The sequence below is a fragment of the Diabrotica virgifera genome, chromosome 1, assembly GCF_917563875.1.
Source record: "Diabrotica virgifera virgifera chromosome 1, PGI_DIABVI_V3a".
Lineage (NCBI taxonomy): Eukaryota > Metazoa > Arthropoda > Insecta > Coleoptera > Chrysomelidae > Diabrotica > Diabrotica virgifera.
In genome coordinates this window covers 216,703,051-216,722,637 of record NC_065443.1, presented here as the reverse complement: position 1 = coordinate 216,722,637, position 19,587 = coordinate 216,703,051, and the positions used below count along the sequence as shown (strand labels likewise).

General features: G+C 33.0%; 1 protein-coding gene across 2 annotated transcripts in view; it reads left to right on the top strand.

The window, feature by feature from the left end:
• The first annotated feature begins 1,046 nt into the window (after positions 1 to 1,046).
• LOC114332916 (serine hydroxymethyltransferase) overlaps positions 1,047 to 19,587 on the top strand; it is a 40,190-nt gene continuing 21,649 nt past the window's right edge. Inside the window, exons 1-4 of one of the 2 annotated variants that reach the window (XM_028282701.2) lie at positions 1,047 to 1,242; positions 1,736 to 2,001; positions 8,302 to 8,447; positions 15,720 to 15,850. In XM_028282701.2, coding sequence (XP_028138502.1) covers positions 1,183 to 1,242; positions 1,736 to 2,001; positions 8,302 to 8,447; positions 15,720 to 15,850 — 603 coding nt within the window. In that variant the 5' untranslated portion in view covers positions 1,047 to 1,182. Of the gene's footprint in view, positions 1,243 to 1,323; positions 1,553 to 1,735; positions 2,002 to 8,301; positions 8,448 to 15,719; positions 15,851 to 19,587 lie in introns of those variants that run through there. The other variant, XM_028282702.2, reaches the window with a different exon arrangement.

The following is a 19,587-nucleotide window of genomic DNA, read 5'->3' as shown; positions in this document are numbered from 1 at the left end:
AATTAAAAAACGACTTCGGTCTATGATGGGCCAAGAGTGTTTGACTCATCTCTCTACAATGAGCATTGGTCACGATGTCTAAATGCAACTTATGTCCCACATAATCAAGAAATTTTCAATTAAAATATCTCGAAAAGTTCCCGGACTTTAACAATACATCTTACTATTATTTTTAATATTTTACTGTAACGTAACAAGTTACAGCTCTTGTACTTTTTATTATTTAAAATTATATTTATAAAAGTAGATCAATATTTTTTAATGGTAGGAGGTAGGGCCTCCACACCAATTCTGCCCAGGGGCCCCCACAGGCTTAAATCCGGCTCTGGGTAGTATTCAGCACTATGCCCTGAAAAATCCTTTTTTGTTTTCTTTAGTTAGAGTGTTCTTCCATACCACTCCATGGAGTGCTTTCGTGACTTGTTTTCCCCGTGCTATTTTCATTTCTATATATTTCATACAAGTGCCATCTCGGCTTATCATTTACCCTAAATACTTAAAAGTCTTACAACTCTTAATAGTGTCTTCTAAACTTACGTTTAAATCAGCAACCAGTCTGTAATCAATTACTTTCGACTAGATTAAATTGGTTTTGACTAGGCTAAACTAGTTTATCCTGATATAAAAAACATACACCTCAGGATAAACTAGTTTGGTCTAGGCCAAACTAGTTTGGCCTGAAGTGTGCGTCTTTATATCAGGATAAACTAGTTTGGCCTAGGACAAACTAGTTTGGCCTACGCGCGATAGGACAAACTAGTTTGGCCTAGGCCAAACTAGTCCTTTGGGGTTCTGCTGTGATCAAAGGTGCCTTACAAAGCTTTCGCTTCTTGTTGGTTGGGGTATTTCTGTGGAAAATTCTCAATTAATAAATAAATAAAGTAATTATTAAATAAAATAAAATTGTTCCCCAGAATACTTATTATAACGCACTGATAACATAGTATATACATTTGGTTCTCCTATATATTTATAAAAACATATTTATCTTAAACCGGCCCTTGTAAACAAGTGTATATACCACCAGCAAATTTAAATGTTTTATTTGTCTTAAACAGCAACCAGAAGGTTATATAATGATAATGAACGACAAACAGTTACGAAAACTGATTACATAGTTAATTTATTTTTCAATATTTTAAGATATCTCCAAGCAACACTATTAGAATTTTTAAATCCACCATGATTTCCCGCCGCGCCTTTTTCAAAATCAACAACCTGTTGATTTACCACGTTCCTCAGGTAAGTGAAAGAATGTAGATAATTGTAGTAATTAAATAAGTTTTTTTATTAACGATGAATAGTAGGAAACTGTTTCTTTCTCCTTTCAAGCTTGTGTTAACGTTTTAGATATTGTTGTTGACCTCTTTCTTCATTAATTTGACCGGTTGCTTGTTTGCGTCTTAGGGTTATCGCATGGTCTTTTATAGACGTCTTTTTACAATTGATTAATACAATCAAAAGTTAGTGAGATATAAAACGAATTTTAGTAGTAAATAATTTATAATCGGTGTTATAAAGCAAGCTAAACGTTTGTAGATATTTATTTGAGGTTAGTATACCATAAGTACCATAACCTTAGCTGTTACCAATGTACACATAATGTACATTACTGTTGGTTTTTAATTTGCTACTTTCTCGTATTTTATTTTAATTCATCGAGTTTATGAATAATAATTAGAATTAGTTTATATTGTTGACAATGAAAAGTGTTAAAATATTTTTTCAACCACAGGTCCAAAAAGTGTTATTCACCCAGTTAGTTCCAAGAAGTTTTAGTACAGCTACTAACAGAATGGCTAATGCTGATATCTCCAAGACGTTGAATGCCAACCTTTGGGATTCAGATCCTGAGTTGTGGGATATCATCAAGAAAGAGAAGAGGAGGCAAATTACAGGAATAGAGCTGATCGCATCAGAAAATTTTACCACCTTATCAGTATTACAATGCCTAAGTACTTGTCTACATAATAAGTATTCAGAGGGATTGCCTGGAGAGAGGTGAGTTTTATTTATAAAGTTTTTAAATATATTTTTGTATAAATTTTGTCATTCACTAGTATAGAGGATTACTATTGGTGTTCCTGAAGCTTCTTAAGACTTCTCAAAAGCTGGAATGTATTTGTTTTTCAATTCTAGTAAATAGGTGTGTACTGTAATGATGTACTGTACTGGAAAGTCCATTTTACACAATAGAACTTTGGTTTCAAGAACTGGACTGCTTTCTGGTCTAATTCAACCGCTGCCTGTGTACAGGTTTTAACTTAAATCAAGTTTATTTTTCCAAGAGTTGGAGACACTACTTTCTCATTAGATCTAGACCCAATTGTTGTTCTAGGTATTTGTGCTGTTGTTATAAAAAAAACCATCATGTTTTGCAGCAGTCTTTTTAAAGCTCCAGCAGATCACTGAGACCTGTCACTCCTCTCCAATAGGAAAGTATAATCCAAACTTTGTAATTTTTTATTGACAACATGGAAACCCTAGATACCTTTTCTTCTTCTTCTTCTTCTTTTGGCATCATAACCCTGGATGGGTTTTTGCCTATCTGGCTATGTCCTTCCATTCAGACCTCTCTTGAGCCCTTCTCCATTGTCTTATATTCATAGTTCATAGTTTTCAGGTCGTCTTCCATGTCATTCAACTAGTGATGTTGATTATAGTTACTTTCGAGTATTCATTACAAATCGTTACTTTTGTATAAAGTAATCATTTACAGTATTCGTTACTTTGATTATTATGATTACTCTAGTCTCATATCGAGAATCGCATTTCTCAGTATTTCATATAAGTATAAGATCCGATATAACGACCTTCACTGATCTATTTAATAGATAGAAATTAAATGATATATAATTGTTCTGTCATTGCTGCTCCACAATATCAGTAATCTCGAGTAATCTGTTTGCATCAATTAAGTGCCAAAAACAAACCCTCGAAACTCTAGATGACGTACCTTAGCAGTAACCCTGGGCACCCAGGTGCTTCGGAGGTCGGTTCTGATTGCAAATTCGTGTTCAGTGACTTCAAATACCCCGAAATAAGAAAATCTGGCCCTTAATATACTGATTTTAACATCTTTATGCATTTTTCGATGCGTTTTATACACTTTAAAATGTAGTACAGTGGAACCTCGATAACTCGGATTAATCGGGACCGCGGCCGATCCTGGTTATCGAAAATCCGGGTTAGCCGGAGAATATAGTAAAAATTAATAAATAACCTCCATTACAATTACAAAAACATGAAACACATATGCACAGTACACATCTAAATTACGTATAGTTGTATAGAGTGTAGAGTTTTGTTCATTTCTTGGTAAAAAACTCAGTCATACTGTAGAGATGTACCGACACCATAATATGGTAGGTCTGGATCCTGCGTACAAAAAAAAATTGATAAATAGCAAGCTGAAAATTTGTTATTAGCTTAAGGGTGTCTAGTCGGACAAACATTAATATATGGGAACACTGGAACAGGGGAAGTTTTAACTGTGGAACAGGTTAAAAATTTGGAACGGTCAGACCACGAAAACGGCACATGTATTTTTTCCGACAGAACAGACTTAAACTCTCCGAACAGAGATTAAACTCTCATGCAAAAATCAGACTGCTATTTATCACCAAATTGGCGTTTTAATGAGTGGAACATGTAGAATATGTCAAATGACAGGAATTATGACAGGTGATAAATAGCAGTCTGATTTTTGCATGAGAGTTTAATCTCTGTTCGGAGAGTTTATGTCTGTTCTGTCGGACAAAACAAATGTGCCATTTTCGTGTTCTGACCGTTCCAAATTTTTGACCTGTTCCACAATTAAAACTGCCCCTGTTCCAGTGTTCTCATATATCAAAGTTTATCCGACTAGACACCCTTAAGCTATTAATAAATTTTTAGCTTGCTATTAATCAACTTTTTTTTCATACGCGGGATCCAGACCTATGGTAGCATAATATCATATTATGATGCTGCAATAAATTTATTTTAAAGATTCGTCTTTATCAATCCTACCTATAAAAAAGTTATAATGTTTCTAGTTTCTTTTCCATTGTCACTGCAACATTTTTACGTTTTGTTACCATTACGTAGACAAAGCAAACACAATCTGAAGCACGATTACATTACAGAACGGAAGTGATTAATAGGCTGTACTACACACAATACAAGAATTTTTAAATAGTCACGTCTTTTTTAAACAATGCTAAGACAGTTTGACATAAATAAAGAAAAAGGAATACAGACAGGTGTCTGTTCTTTCCGATAAGCTGAGACGGTCGCTCTGGCTGCCGCCGTGTGCATGAATCATTTTTACTATTGTACTTATGTGTTCAAATTACACAAATACACATTATCTCTGAAATATTATTTGGCCTACATACATTTTTATTTGATAAAATTGTTAAATTGTTTATTTGTTAAATTTTTGTCTGATGAAAATCGGTCCGGGTTAGCCGGACTTCCGGGTTATCGGGGGCCGACTTATCGGGGTTCCACTGTAATGCATTTCCACCTATTTTTTTATTGTAGACTTTTTTCCAGACGTCATCCTAATCCTAAATACAATGCAAAAAGTTGCAAGTCTCTATGTACCTACTATATTTAAAAATATATTTATTCCTGTGTTTTTAGTGTTAAATGTCCTGGTCTAATAAAAACAATGCCATACCTACATGTAAAATTAAAGTTGATGATCATAGTCTAGAACAGTGGTTCCCAACCTTTTATGTCTGGCGACCCACCTTCTGATATTTTTTCATACTCGCGACCCATCCCTCACCCATGATGATATGCTATTCTGTACTCTGTACGTCACTCAGCTACTGTAAAGCCGATGCCGCACTGCAGGATGCTAGATGGTGGCTTGGATGGTGGATTGTAAAGGTGGAAGGTGGAGGGTCGCTGCATCCTGGACGCAGTGAAAAGATTGAAATACACAGTATCCAACTGACTGCTGAGGAGACATCATGCCTCTATCTAAAGTTGCAAAAAAAATGTTACTATCTTCGGCAATTATAATGGCAAATATTGTAAAAAAAAATTTTTGTCATTATTTTATTACTAAGCTGTTATTTTTAAGTAATAATAATGAGCGCCAGCACGTATTAGGCTGCCGTCTATGGTGAGTGCGAGAAAGATGCCATTCCGGCAGCCCAATGGGGCATCTTACTCGCACTTACAGCCACGTAAATACGATCTTAAGCCACGTTTACACGATGACAATTGTCGCGACAAATTGTCAGAAGACAACTGACTGGCATGAAATGATTGTCTTCGTCTTAACACTTCAGGCCAATTGCCTTGCCAACTGCCCTCACAATTGGCCTAAAATTCAGTTGTCTCCGGGAGTAGACTGAGGACAATGAGCTGCGCCCAGTGAGCCCCCCACCACTCGAAATCTCAATTGTCGCGACAATTGGCGCCGTGTGAACGGTGTAGGCCAGTAGTGCTGTCTTGTTTTTTGCCAGTTCCCTCTAGTTCTCTTGTGCCAGTCAAAACATACACGTGGTTTGTTTTATTAGTGTTACGTCTGGTTATTCTTTAGCAAAATGGCACCAAAGTGGAGTGACAAAATGAATTTAAAATTCGTTGAACTTTACAAAGAACACAGGTGTTTGTGGGACCAGCAAGACGACTTGTACAAGGATAGAAATGCTAGGATAGAAATAACTCCTCTTCTAGCACATTGCAAGACTCACTGATAAATTCCCGGTAAAGCTGATTTAACATTAAGTTTTAAGTCCTCACCAGATACAACAGATGACGAGCAGTCGGCCATGTTTTAGCTGTCTACTGTCATGGCAATAGTTGGCCCCGTATAAACATCTTCTCGTTCAACTGGACTGGCCTCCGACAATCTGCAACCACGTGATGACAATTTTATTGTCCAATGACAATTGTCTCGCCAATTGTCATCGTGTAAACGCGGCTTTACGGCTTATTGTTAATACTTAAAAATAACAGCTTAGTAATTTTTAACAGCTTTAGTCACTTTCTGACTTTCATAATAATAATTTTTAACCGAGTTATTAAGTCTTAAAAATGATCATTTTCGCGTTTTTCAAATTTTAAATTGCTTATAACTCGAAAACCATCAACTTTTTAGACCAGAATGGTCTAAAAAAGGTAAAAAACCATTTGTCCGGACCAAAAATATTAATTTTTGCAATTTGATTAAAAAAAATTGTTAAAAAAATTTGGATCACTTATTCTGGGGTGTATTACAAATGTGATTAGGCAAAAAATTATTGCCCTTCTTTTATAAACAGCACTTATTACGCTTTCCTCCATATATGTAATATATTTATAGCGAGGCTACCCGGATGGATTATCAAACACGACTGATATGGGTGGATAGACGCCTGGCGGACCACCGGATGGGTAGATGGTAGTGAGAGGCCACTGCGGCTACCCTCGTTGTATTATTCGTGGTATAAGTAGCTGGATGGTCGCCAGGCGGGTATCTACCATCCACCATCCTACCAAACTTCCTGCACTACGGCATCGGCCGAAGAGCCACGCCGTGACCCACCTGAACTCTGCCCGCGACCCACTAGTGGGTCGCGACCCACCGGTTGGGAAACGCTGGTCTAGAACAGTGGTTCCCAACCTTTTATGTGTGACGACCCACCTTCTGAGATTTTTTCATATTCGCGACCCATCCCTCACCCATGATGTTATATATTTACAGTATTCAGCTACTGTAAGAGCCACGCCGCGACCCACCTGAAATCCGCTCGTGACCCACTAGTGGGTCGCGACCCACCGGTTGAGAAATGCTGGTCTAGAAGTATTATCATTTCTACATATGTTCCGGTCAATCTAAGCTATTTTTTTCTAGGGCTGATAAGAATAGTGTGTATTTATTATTAAAATCTAATGTGTTGCATTTTTATTTTCAAAAGAACTATCATCAGTAAAATTCTGTGAATTATCTACCTCGACAAATTGTAAAGAAATCTGTTTCTGGGTACATGCTTTGTTAAATGATATACCTCCCTCTGTTTCAGCTACTTCTCAGTGCCCTGTAATCCTATAAAACTCTTCACAGCCTTCGCCCTTCATAGATAAAATTTTAGTTAACTGTACTGATACCGAACACTCGTGGGATACCGGTCTGACTCTGATATCAACTGAGTAGATACGATACTCAAAATCAAAATAAGTACTCGCTCTGATACGATTGGTACAAAGTAACGAAGTAATCAGAATAATTAAAGTAACGATTTACCTCTGTATAGTAATCGTTACTTTCAGTATTCGTAAGTAACGAGTATGTACTTTGTAACGAATAGTTACTTTTTCAACATCACTACATTCAACCACCTTATTCTGGGTCTTCCTTTTTGTTCTTCATCCTATCGGCTTCCATTGCGATATTTTCTTTATTGATTTTGAATCTTCTTGTCTCTGCACATGTCCCAGCCAGGAGAGTTTCTGACTTTTAACAAATCTTAGAATATCTTTTATACTCAAAAAAAGATACATGGAACTTGAAATACAATAGAACCCTGATTATCCACGCTCCGTGGAACCGTGTTCCATGGTCGTGGCATGGATAATTGAAAAGCAGAGATAAACTGAACATTTATTTCTTATACAGTGATGAACACGCTAATAACCGGCAAAGTAAGGCGAAAGATGGAAAACATATTAAGTTGTGAGATAAAAAGAAATGAAACTTGTAGAGTTGGGAAATTTAGCGATGAAAACCTATAAATTTACATTATATTTATTGTTTCCCACCTTTAGACATATCAGAGGAGTATGTCAACTAAAACTGTCACTGCAACAGAACAGTGGCAATTGCCAAACTCGTCTGATACGTCTAAAGGTGGAAAACAATAAATAGAATGAACATTTATAGGTTTTTATCACTAAATTTCCCAACTCTACTAGTTTCATTTCTTTTTATCTCACAACTTAATATGTTTTCCATCTTTTGCATTATATTGCCGGTTATTAGCATGCTTATCACTGTATATTGTACATATGTATATTTGTACCTACCGTAAAAAGATTTCAAACAAATCTGATAAATTCAAACTAACTTTTAACACCTTGGCTTCGTTATGAGAAAAATAGACCTCATACCAAACCAATTTGTATAATCCAACTAATAAAATAAATGGATTAAAAGAACTTATTGTGTAGTGTAGTTTACTTTTACAATACCATGTTGACATAGTGTAGTTTACTTTTGAGGTCCAGAAATATAATTTATTACTACTTTATTACATTGAAAAGTTCAATATTTCATATACAAAATAGTAATGACTTAAAAATATTTCATTTTAATTATAGATATTATGGTGGAAATGAATATATTGATGAGATTGAAAGATTGGCCCAAAAGAGATCTTTAGAAGCCTTCAACTTAGATCCTGAACAGTGGGGAGTAAATGTCCAACCTTATTCTGGGTCACCTACCAATTTTGCAGTCTACACAGGTAATTTCATAATTTTATAATTGAATCAGTTGTTTAAAAAATCGACCTGTTCAAAGCAAAGTTGTGGAAAAGGACAAAAACATCTCGAGGTTGCCGAGTTCTCTTGATACAGAAACATTTTCTCCACTCTTTAGGTTCATTTAGAATGTTAAATCGGGTCGGGTTTTTCTTGAAACATGTAACTCTGTATCTAAAGCGTCGTTTAAACACAACGACAAGTCACAGCAACTAGTTGTGATGACAAGTTGAAACGCTGTTTAGACGCTGCGATTCAATGCGATACCACCTTCAACCCAACTCCAACTTTGATAAGTTGTGCGATGCACCGTTTACACACAATGATAAGTTGCAACAACTCGATTGACCTTGATAAGTTGTTTGATTTATCGCTGTGTTTAAACGATCCTTAAGGGTAGTATAAATACAATAAAACGAAAATCAATTTTTTTGGACGTGTTGGTTTTCTGAAACGACTGATTAAATTATTAATAGTCCTCTTCTTACACAAAATGTAAGATTACTAAGGCCATAATAACAGTTCATAGCAGTAAACAATAATTTCTATTGGATATATGCCAATATACTAATAATATGTGAGTGAAAACTGGTAATTACAGTGTAAAAAAATCATATAAGGACAGATATATCTCAAATAATGATTTTAATCAAAGAAGTTAAGAGATTTTTCATGTCTTGGATGATCACCACATCATTCTAGACTTCCTCTCATGTGTATATAAAAAACAAATCTTAACACATTCACGGACATGACTTCATACGAAGTCACTTACTCCATAAGAAGATGTGAAGCGTGTCCGTGAATGTGTTAACTAAACCGAATGAAAAACAAAATAGCAAGCAGGTCAAAATAAAATATAATTTATATAAAAATCATATTATTATCTGAAACAGATTATGACTATTATTTTCTTTCTGAATATTTGACTAAGTGAATTTACATATAGGGGTAGAATTTTAAAAGATATTATAAAGACAGAAAAAGCAAATTTATGTTTATATGTATCTTCTAGCCCTAGCCTGTATTTAATTTATTGTTTGATAGTTATATTACTTTCATAATATCAGTTTGGTTATTCATTTTTTTCTCAAAATAGTTTTAAACAATGAATACTGTCTTGAAGCCTTAACTCTTTTTGAAGAGTAACGCAATTATCAATATATCACAAGAAGATTAAAAATGTCATTTGTTCTAATATGTGGATAATTGAGCAGTTATTTAGGAAAATGGCACCAATGAACAAAGGTATGAAAGTGGTTGAAAAAGTATGACATCTGATGTAAATACAAGGTTCATTTTTTTATAAAGGAACATTTAACAATGCAGATCAAAAATCAAGTTGTAGACCAGTTAGTGGTTCAAGTTGCTAAGGCATTACTGGGTGGTAAGATTGGAATTTTCTCCTTCAAGATCTCATAATTGGAATAATGCACAGTGGCAAAGTGTTATGTTTACAAATGAATTATGATTTTGTGTGCATTCTATGGATAGTACTAATGATGTTTTAATTTACCACAGTGTCCAATGCATATTGATCTTGCTGACCATATTCGCATATTCTAATCTTACGGCAACGTTATTCTCACGCAAGACTATATTATGTGATACCACATAGGGGTCCGGACAAATAATCCCATACAAAAAATCCACACAAATTATTCCTGGACAAAAAATCCCCGGACAAATAATCCCTGGACAAAAAATCCCCACAAAAAAATCCCGGACAAATAATCTCCACAAATTTTTTTGGACAAAATATCCCCACAAAAAATCCCGGACAAAAATCCCCAAGAAATATTTGCTACCGATTAGTTCTCTAAAAATTTTTCCCGAAATTTTAACAAATTTCGAATTCCAATTCCATGCTGAAAACTTCAAATTTTACATGACAAAAGAGTGTGAGTTTTTTCAAAAATCGTGGAAGATATGGGGAATGAGCTAAGGCCCCGTTTTCATGACAGGCGCTTAACGCGAGTTTTGATAACGCGCAATTACAACTACATACATTTTACTGAAGACCGTTCACATGCTAACGCGCGTTTTAGGTCATTTTAGACGCGCGTTGGCATGTGAACGATCTCAAGTAAAATGTATGTAGTTGTAATCGCGCGTTAAGCACCTGTCATGAAAACGGGGCCTTAGCTCATTCCTCATATTTTCCACGGTTTTTGAAAAAACTTGTTAAAATTTCAGGAACACTTTTAGAGAACTATTCGACAGCAAATATTTCTAGGGGATTTTTTGTGGGGATATTTTGTCCAAAAAAAATTTGTGGGGATTATTTGTCCGGGATTTTTTGTGGGAATTTTTTGCCCAGGGATAATTTGTGGGGATTTTTTGTCCGGGATTATTTGTCCTAGCTTCACCACATAATAATATGTTCAGTATTCTTTTTCTCATGATCATCTTTCAGTGCGTCACAGTTTTTCGATTTCTTTCTAACGCATCAAATTGTATGTGACAGAAAAAAAGGCACGTCTGAGATTACAGACATTTACAACATTTATTCTAGTTATTCTAGTTGTCGATAGATGGCGCCATAATAAAAAAAATAATTTTTTTTTAATTCGATAATAATATTACAAATATAATCTGTATAATTTATAAGACTATACAAATCAAAGAAAATACCATTTTATAAATGCAAGAAACACATTTGATTTGTTTTTATTCCAAATAGAAAATAAAATGTGACAACTGTCAGATTTAACTAAAATGTCATGTTAGAATAAATGTCATAAATGTGTATTATCACGGACTTACCCTTTTTCCTATCATTTGTTACGCACTGAAAAATGCTCATGAAAAGGACAATACCTCCCAATCTGTAATTGATATAATATTTTTTCTTTCCTGGTATTATATTTTCATGCTTGTCTCTTATTCTTTATTGAATATGTATTACCTTTTCTTTTTTGCACCACTTTTAGGTCCCACTATATTTTGTAAGAAAAATATTAATATGAAAATATTTATTTTTACATGATAATAAAAAAGTCATTATTAAATTCAAATACTTTATACAATTTAAAAGTCCCTCTAAAGATATCCATTCCAAGTTCAATGACAAATATTTGAGATAGGGGATTTAATTACCAATATTATGCTCTTATCTATAATAAACAAAAAATGATTATTTAAATTCCTATCTATGAATGTTTCTAATAGCCTGAAACTGTGTAAAAAAATAATACTGAATATTTAACCATATTTTGTAAGTAAAAATAAACATGGTGAATTTTATTTTTCATCTTATTATTTGAGCTAGATTACTTTTTAACATAATTTGTAATATATGTATTATACCGGGTGGACCAAAAGTCAGTTAACGCTGTCAAAAAAAGTCACGCGCACGTTTGCGGCGTCTCCAAGAAAATATATCATGCTCTGTGAAGGGCCTTGCAAATAATCCACAGTTACAAGGTATTCGATATTTTAAGCAAGACGGTGCACCGCCTCATTACGGATTGCAAGTTCGTGAGTTTTTAAATGACCAGTTTAGTAATTGGATAGGGAGAAGAGACACAATTGAATGGCCCGCGCGTGCGCCAGATTTGACACCCTGTGATTTTGCCTTGTGGAGAGTACTTAAAGATGAAGTTTTTGCCAATTTGAAGTTCTCCGTGCCAACTTGGAAGTCTTTAGAAAGACTTGTTTCACTGTGTATAAGCGTTGCCAAAAATGTATTGATGAAGGTGGTTTACATTTTGAACATAAAATATAAAGCATGCACTTCTTTGTAGCTACTTATTTACAATATACAATAAACGTTATTTTTACTTCCGTTATTTTTGCTTTTATTAATATACAAAACGGTTAACTGACTTTTGGTCCACCCGGTATTTTGTCATTTTCTATTGATCCTTTCCACAATTTTCTGTTTTTATTTCGCTTTTATTCTGTTAACTTTGTGATTTTGACATTTTACTCTATTGGATCCAACCATCTTTTTTCATTGATTTTCTTTGTTTCTTCTTGATATACACTGGAGTGTAAAATTAACCGGACACCTTAAAAATGGGTCATTTTTGATGTCTCGAATTTCCTAAACCTGTTGTCGGATTTAAGTGATTTTTTAACAAGTTATAGCCTTATTCGTTAGCAATATCGCTATAATAATATTGTTACTAAACGGGTAAATTTTCATTGTATACCGGGTGTACCAATGACACTGTGTTTTTTTCTCAAACTTCGCATCACCCTGCATCTAGCATTTATAAAATACTAAAATTAAAACCCAACTATAGACTCATGTTTTCTCAACATTCTGTTTTTTATTCATTCGCTTATGTTGGACCATAAAAAAGTTAGGTACTTTAACAATTACCCATGTTTTTTTTTCATGAATACAGGGTGTTTTTAAATAAGTGTGGCAAACTTCAAAGGGTCATTCTACATGAAAAAATAATGACAGTTTGCTTTATAAACCTATGTCCCCAAATGCTTCGTTTCTGAAATAAGGGGTGTTGAAATTCTTCTTACAAACTGACGATTTATTTATTGCTTTAAAACCGCTTCAGGTATGCAAATGAAATTTGGTGGGTTTTAAGACGTAGTTATTGTACATTTTTTGACATACAAGTAAGAATTTAATATTCACCATTAGCGCGCATACGGGTAATATGAGCGATTATATTATCCGTATGTGCGCCAATGGTGAATATTAAATGCTTAATTGTATGTCAAAAAATGCGCAATAACTACATTTTAACACCGACTAAATTTCATTTGCATATCTCAACCAGTTTTAAAGCAATAAATAAATCGTCAGTTTGTCAGAAAACTTTCAACACCCCCTATCTCGGAAACGAAGCATTTTCGGACATACCGTTTATAAAGCAAACTCTCATTATCTTTTTAAGCAGAATTTCCCCTTAAAGTTGGCCATACTTATTTAAAACACCCTGTATAGATGAAAAACATGGTTAGTTCTTAAAGTACCTAACTTTTTTATGGTCCAATGTAAGCGAATGAATCAAAAAACAAAATGTTGAGAAAACGTGAGGCTATAGTTGGGTTTTAATTTCAGTATTTTATAAATGCTAGAATGTTCCACAGGGTGATGCGAACTTTTAGAAAAAAAAAACACAGTTTGATCGGTACACCCGGTATACAATGAAAATTTAACTGTTTAGCAACAATACTACTACAGCGATATTGTTAAAGAATAAGGCTATAATATATTAAGAAATCACTTAAATCGAACAACAGGTTTAGGAAATTCCAGACATCAAAAATGACCCATTTTTAAGGTGTCCGGTTAATTTTGCACCCCAGTGTAGATGACCCCAAATAGTTATTACTCTTATTATTCTAGTTGATTTTCCTAATAGATAAAATCCATCCAATGTTCATTAACTTTTTCATATGACTTTTTTAATGATATGTTCTCGACATTAATATTACAAGAGAGTGAGAATAAATTGACAATATGCGACAATTTTTCATTGGGCAATAGACACGTCGTCGTGTCTATTGCCAGACAAGTTTGAGAAAAAGTGAAGCATTATTTTGTTATTTATTCTTACTGTCGTGTGATATTCGAAAGGTTATTTTTTAATACTTACATATAAAATTCAAGTCTTTGTATAAAACCATTCAGCGACATTGATCCCAATTAATGTAACACACATTTTTCAACTTGTCAAAGTGAACAGTTCAGTTTTGCAAATATTTAGACGAACATATTAATCAAATATTAGTTAAAATCATTTATAAATACAGTTTTATTCATGAAATAATCTTACCGAAGTAAATCGAGCGCTTAAATTTGCCGATTTGTGTTCTCCTCGTGACAATTTGACATTAGATGCAGAACTAAAAGTTTATTATGGATATTTTCTTAAATGTGACAGTTGTCAAACCTAGAAAACTAGTTGCAATTAAACAGAAGCAATCTACTTAAAAAAATTCCACTGTAATTTTCTACAGTAGAAAAAACCAATGTAATAATAATCTGATTGGACAGAATTAAACACGTGATGACAAATCTTACTACACGATTGGAAGTTAAAATCATTAAAAAATAATCAAGTAAATTATTTCTACATGTTTTCTACTATATGTAGATTTAGAGAAAAAAGTGGTACTCTTTAAAATTTTTGAATTTGTTTTCTTGTATCTTTATCCATTGTTTTTTATAGACATATATTGATAACTTTATTAAAAGTCTTTTATTTTTATAATGTGTAAAATCTCAAACAAATCAAGAAACTAATATCAATTTCGATAATCTTTATACACAGGGTATGCCACTGATAATGTTTAAAAGAATTAATACAGAACACAGTCAAATTGACCATTGGTACTGTTACAAAACTGACTTTTAGGCACTAATGTTTAGTTTTAGTTGACTTTATTTATTTTTAATAACTTATGTACTTCTAAACAAATGAAAAACACTGAATTTATATCCTTTATTTTACAAACTACGATATCTAATTTATTTATTACACTAAATCTAATAATTTATCTAATTACAAATTCAAAAATATACCGCGCCCGTTACATATCAAAGTACACCGACGTTTTCAAATTCACAACTGAACTGCTAATTACAAAAACCTACTATTTATACAATTTTCAATGTTCTAGAAATAAATAACATCTCGAATAGTATTTACACGAAACAAGAAAGAATTTACTCCAAAAGTCGAGAAGGAATAGAACATCATAAATCATAAAAAGGTTACTTGGTAAACAACACTCGGGTCTGTTAGACCGGGAGCTGAAAACAGTCTGCGACAAATTATGTCACAGTACTATTATTGGAATTATCTGTAACACATACAAACATGCAACAACCAAGCTAAAAATTCATAACACTATTGAAAACACGACTCCATGCCACCAAAGATAATTACCGCCGTTTTGGGACACGCTTGTAAAATAAAGTGGGAAATAAATCCATACAAACAGAATGGCAGCGATTGACTTAATAATCTTTGATTTGTTGACGACCTAGTATTCATTATAGACAACCTAGTTGAAGCCAGGGAAATGTTAAAAGAACTACAAAGTGGTACACAAAAGTGTAAAACTCAAACAAAACAAAGATAATATTCAACTTGTTCCTCAGTGAAATCATTCATATTGATCAAACAGAAGTAGAATTGGTCAAAAAATGTACATAATATATCCAAAATATGGACATATTATATTCGAGTAAGAAGGTTAGAAACATATTGACACAGCAAACTGATTATATTAATTTGATAACTTATAACTAATGTTTTGTTTTTTATATTCTGTAGCTGTTGCTGAACCACACGGCAGAATAATGGGTTTGGATTTACCAGATGGTGGTCACTTAACACATGGTTTCTACACCCCATCTAAGAAAGTTTCAGCTACTTCCTTGTTCTTTGAATCACTGCCATATAAGGTAATATTTTGATATTTGCTATGAAAATTACAATTTTTTTTAGAGAACACTCGAGAGTTACTTCCTTTTGAGATGTCAAACTATACACCTAAATCAACGCCAACTATGCATTTCCAAAAATTTTAGTTTTAATTCCTTAAATCAAGCCGCGGCACAGTGGTGAATTACGCCGAAAACCTGGCCAAAATGTAAAAATTTAAGTTTGTAGGTATACCTATACCCCGAGAAACTTTATATGAACATTGCTCTGTAGGTTTTTGAGAATCATAAACGGCCGTTAAGGGTAGACCAATACAAGCAGATCATGCATGGGCGCCCATATAAAAAATCTTTAGGGGAGGGACCAGACGTGAAGATGTTGCACATTACATTTTGTATACTTTGGATGACAATATATAGTTTAAAGCAACAAAAAAGCTAGGGGGCCGTGGCAGTGAGATCATATATTTATATTAGTGTAAAGTTGTGATTGAACGACAGCGGACCGTATAAAAATTAAGTGTGTTATACAATAATATTGGGGCATTGTTTGGTTTTCTTTAGAACTATAGACGTGTATTATTTTGTTAGTTTATAGTGGTTGCTATGTCTGGAGGTAAGTGAATTATTTCAATATACTTTTTGGACTTTTTTTTCGTAAAATAGACTTTATTTACAACATATTTGCAAAATATTGGCAAGAATTTTCAATCGTTTTAAGTTTTCCAAGTTTTAAAAAGGGAAAAGTAAAAAAGTCTACCTTGCCCAGCAAAGATATTTTTCTTAATAAATAGTTGAAAATGTATATAAATAATCCGCCAAAAATCATCTGTATCCGGTGCATCCTTAGCGGAATTTTTCATTAAAAAAAATATAACATGCTGGAGAATTTCTACATTAAGAGACTTTAATCAGTTAATAAAGTAAGAACAAAATATGAAGCATCTGATCCCAGTAAATTTACAGTTTTTTTACACAAGAGCCGCCGTTTTTTGTTATTTTTTTTGCTTTCTTCTTTTTCTTAATCTCTAAGTCCTTTTACTTTATGTATAATCCTATGTTTTTGCTCCCTTATTTTTATATTTTTTTATAATTTTGGTCGTGTGAGCCAAAAATTTTAATTTTTTAAAAATGAAATGGATAAACGAAACTTTGTGTTAAGAAGCCACACATTGGTAGGTAATAATTATAATTAATCGCATCCATTTACAAAACAATTAAGATGTATTAAGAGTTGACCTACCTATTTTTGGCTTCTTAATAAAAAGTATCGTTTATGCATTAAATTTTTAAAAAAGGCAAAATTTTTGGACTCACACGACCAAAATTATTAAAAAATATAAAAATAAGAAAGCAAAAAGATAGACCTATACATAAAAGTAAAAGGACTAAAAGATTAAAAAAAAATAAGAAGAAAGCAAAAAAAAATAACAAAAAAGGGCGGTTCTTGTGTAAAAAAACTGTAAATTTACTGGATCAGCTGCTTCATATTTTGTTCTTACTTTATTAACGTACCATAACATTAAAGTCTCTTAATGTAGAAATTCTCCAGCATGTTACAGTTTTTTAAAATGAAGAATTCCGCTAAGTTTGCGACTTGTTGCAGATGATTTTTTGAGGTATATTTATGCACATATTGAGTTAATTTAATAAGTAAAAAATCTTTGCTGACCAAAGCTGACTTTTTTACTTTTCCCATTTTAAAACTTGGTAAACAGAAAACGATTGAACATTCTTGCCATCATTTTGTAAATATGTTGTAAATAAAGTTTATGTTAGGAAAAAGAATCTAAAAAGTATATTAAAATACTCCACTTACCTCCAGAAATAGCATCCACTATAAAATAACAAAATAATACACGTCTATAGTTTTAAAACGAAAACCTAACAATGCCTCAATTGTATAACACACTTTAATTTTATTCGGTCCGCTTTCGTTCAATCCCAACTTTACACTAATATAAATATGTGATATTATGCTTGTATTGTTCTACCCTCAACGGCCCTTTATGATCCTCAGAAACCTACAGAGCAATCATATAAAATTTCTCGGAATATATAAACTTAAATTTTTGCATTTTGGCCAGGTTTTCGACAAAATTCACCACTGTGCACATCTGTTTTAAAACTACTCTGTTTGGCTTTTAAGCCAAAGTTTCACAATTATTGCTTCACCCTGTATAATTATTATTTATACCATTGAATAGCATTTTTTATAGCCTTTTCAATGATGTATCACAAGTAGGGGTTTGCAATTTAAACTTTTTTGGTTGTGATGGGTGGGGCTTAGGGGGTTGATGGGGGTGAGTTCTCTTTCATATCATTTTAGTTCCCCCTTACTATCCTAGAAACGGTTTCAAGCATTTTTCGATATCAGCTTTTGTTCGTGAGATATAGCCATTGTAAGTTTTAAAATTGACACACTGTATGGTTTAAAGGGTACACACTTTGTCTGGTAATGAATAATAATTGGCAATGCTCCTGGATGATAATTTATAATGGATGGATGATAAGTTTATTTCCACTAAAGCGCTTATCAAGCAAATTTTCCAAAAAATGAGCTGGGGTCAAAGCCATTTCCATACGCTCCTTGAGCTCCTTCGTATCATGTACAAAAATTTGCCATTTACATGTTTCAAACAAACACTAATACTCTGGGCTAATTAGCAAAATTCATGGAAAAATTATTTACCAGCAATTTTATTGCTGGAATAGAATTATAAGATCCTATATATTAATAATATAGGTATGCAAAGTCCGCAGATAGTGTGCTACTTTTTTTATAAACAAAATGGCGCCGACAAATCGTATTTTTTTCAATTATTGCTCTATAACTCCGAAGATTTTAACTTTACAACAAAAACACCCAAATAAAAATTCACCGTGATTAAATTCTGCATAGAGACGTGTTTTTCCCGATCTGCTCCGACGAAAATTTTTCTCGGAAAATGCGGGTTTTCCTAACAAAACTCTAATTTTCAAATAAAGTTTTAGGTAAGTAATTATTAATCAATAATTAAATAACTTAGTGACATCAAAGCTTTCTTGGTATAGATTGTAATTCCAGAAGCCGGTGAAAATTAAGCGAATATTTTAGCAACAATTCAATTGTTAATTAACAAATTATGATCGCAATAATAACCAAAATAATCATGATACATTGATCAAACTTCTAAAGATTATAAAGATGAGATGCTTATTTAATATTTTATCGACAAAATATAAATTTTTCTTTTTTTTTGCATAATCTTTAAATTTTGAAAAAAAAATAGTTATAATACGCTGGTCTAATTAGTAAAGTACAAAGAAAGGTTATTTATCAGCAATTTTATTGCTGGAATCGAATTATCAGATCCTATATATTATTAATATAGGTATGCAAAGTCCGCAGATAGTGTGCTACTTTTTTTATAAACAAAATGGCGCCGACAAATCGTATTTTTTTCAATTATTGCTCTATAACTCCGAAGATTTTAACTTTACGCCAAAAACACTCAAATAAAAATTCACCCCCATTTAATTCTACATAGAGGCATGTTTCTCCCGATTTGCTCCGACGAAAATTTTCCCCGGAAAATGTGGGTTTTCCCAACAAAACTCTCGAATTTTCAAATAATTTTTTTGGGCCAGTAATTATTTATCAATAATTATATAGCTTGGTGAAATAAAAGCTTTCTTGGTATAAATTATAAATTCAGAAGCCGGTGAAAATGAAACGAATACTTTCGCAACAATTAAATTGTTAATTAACAATTTAC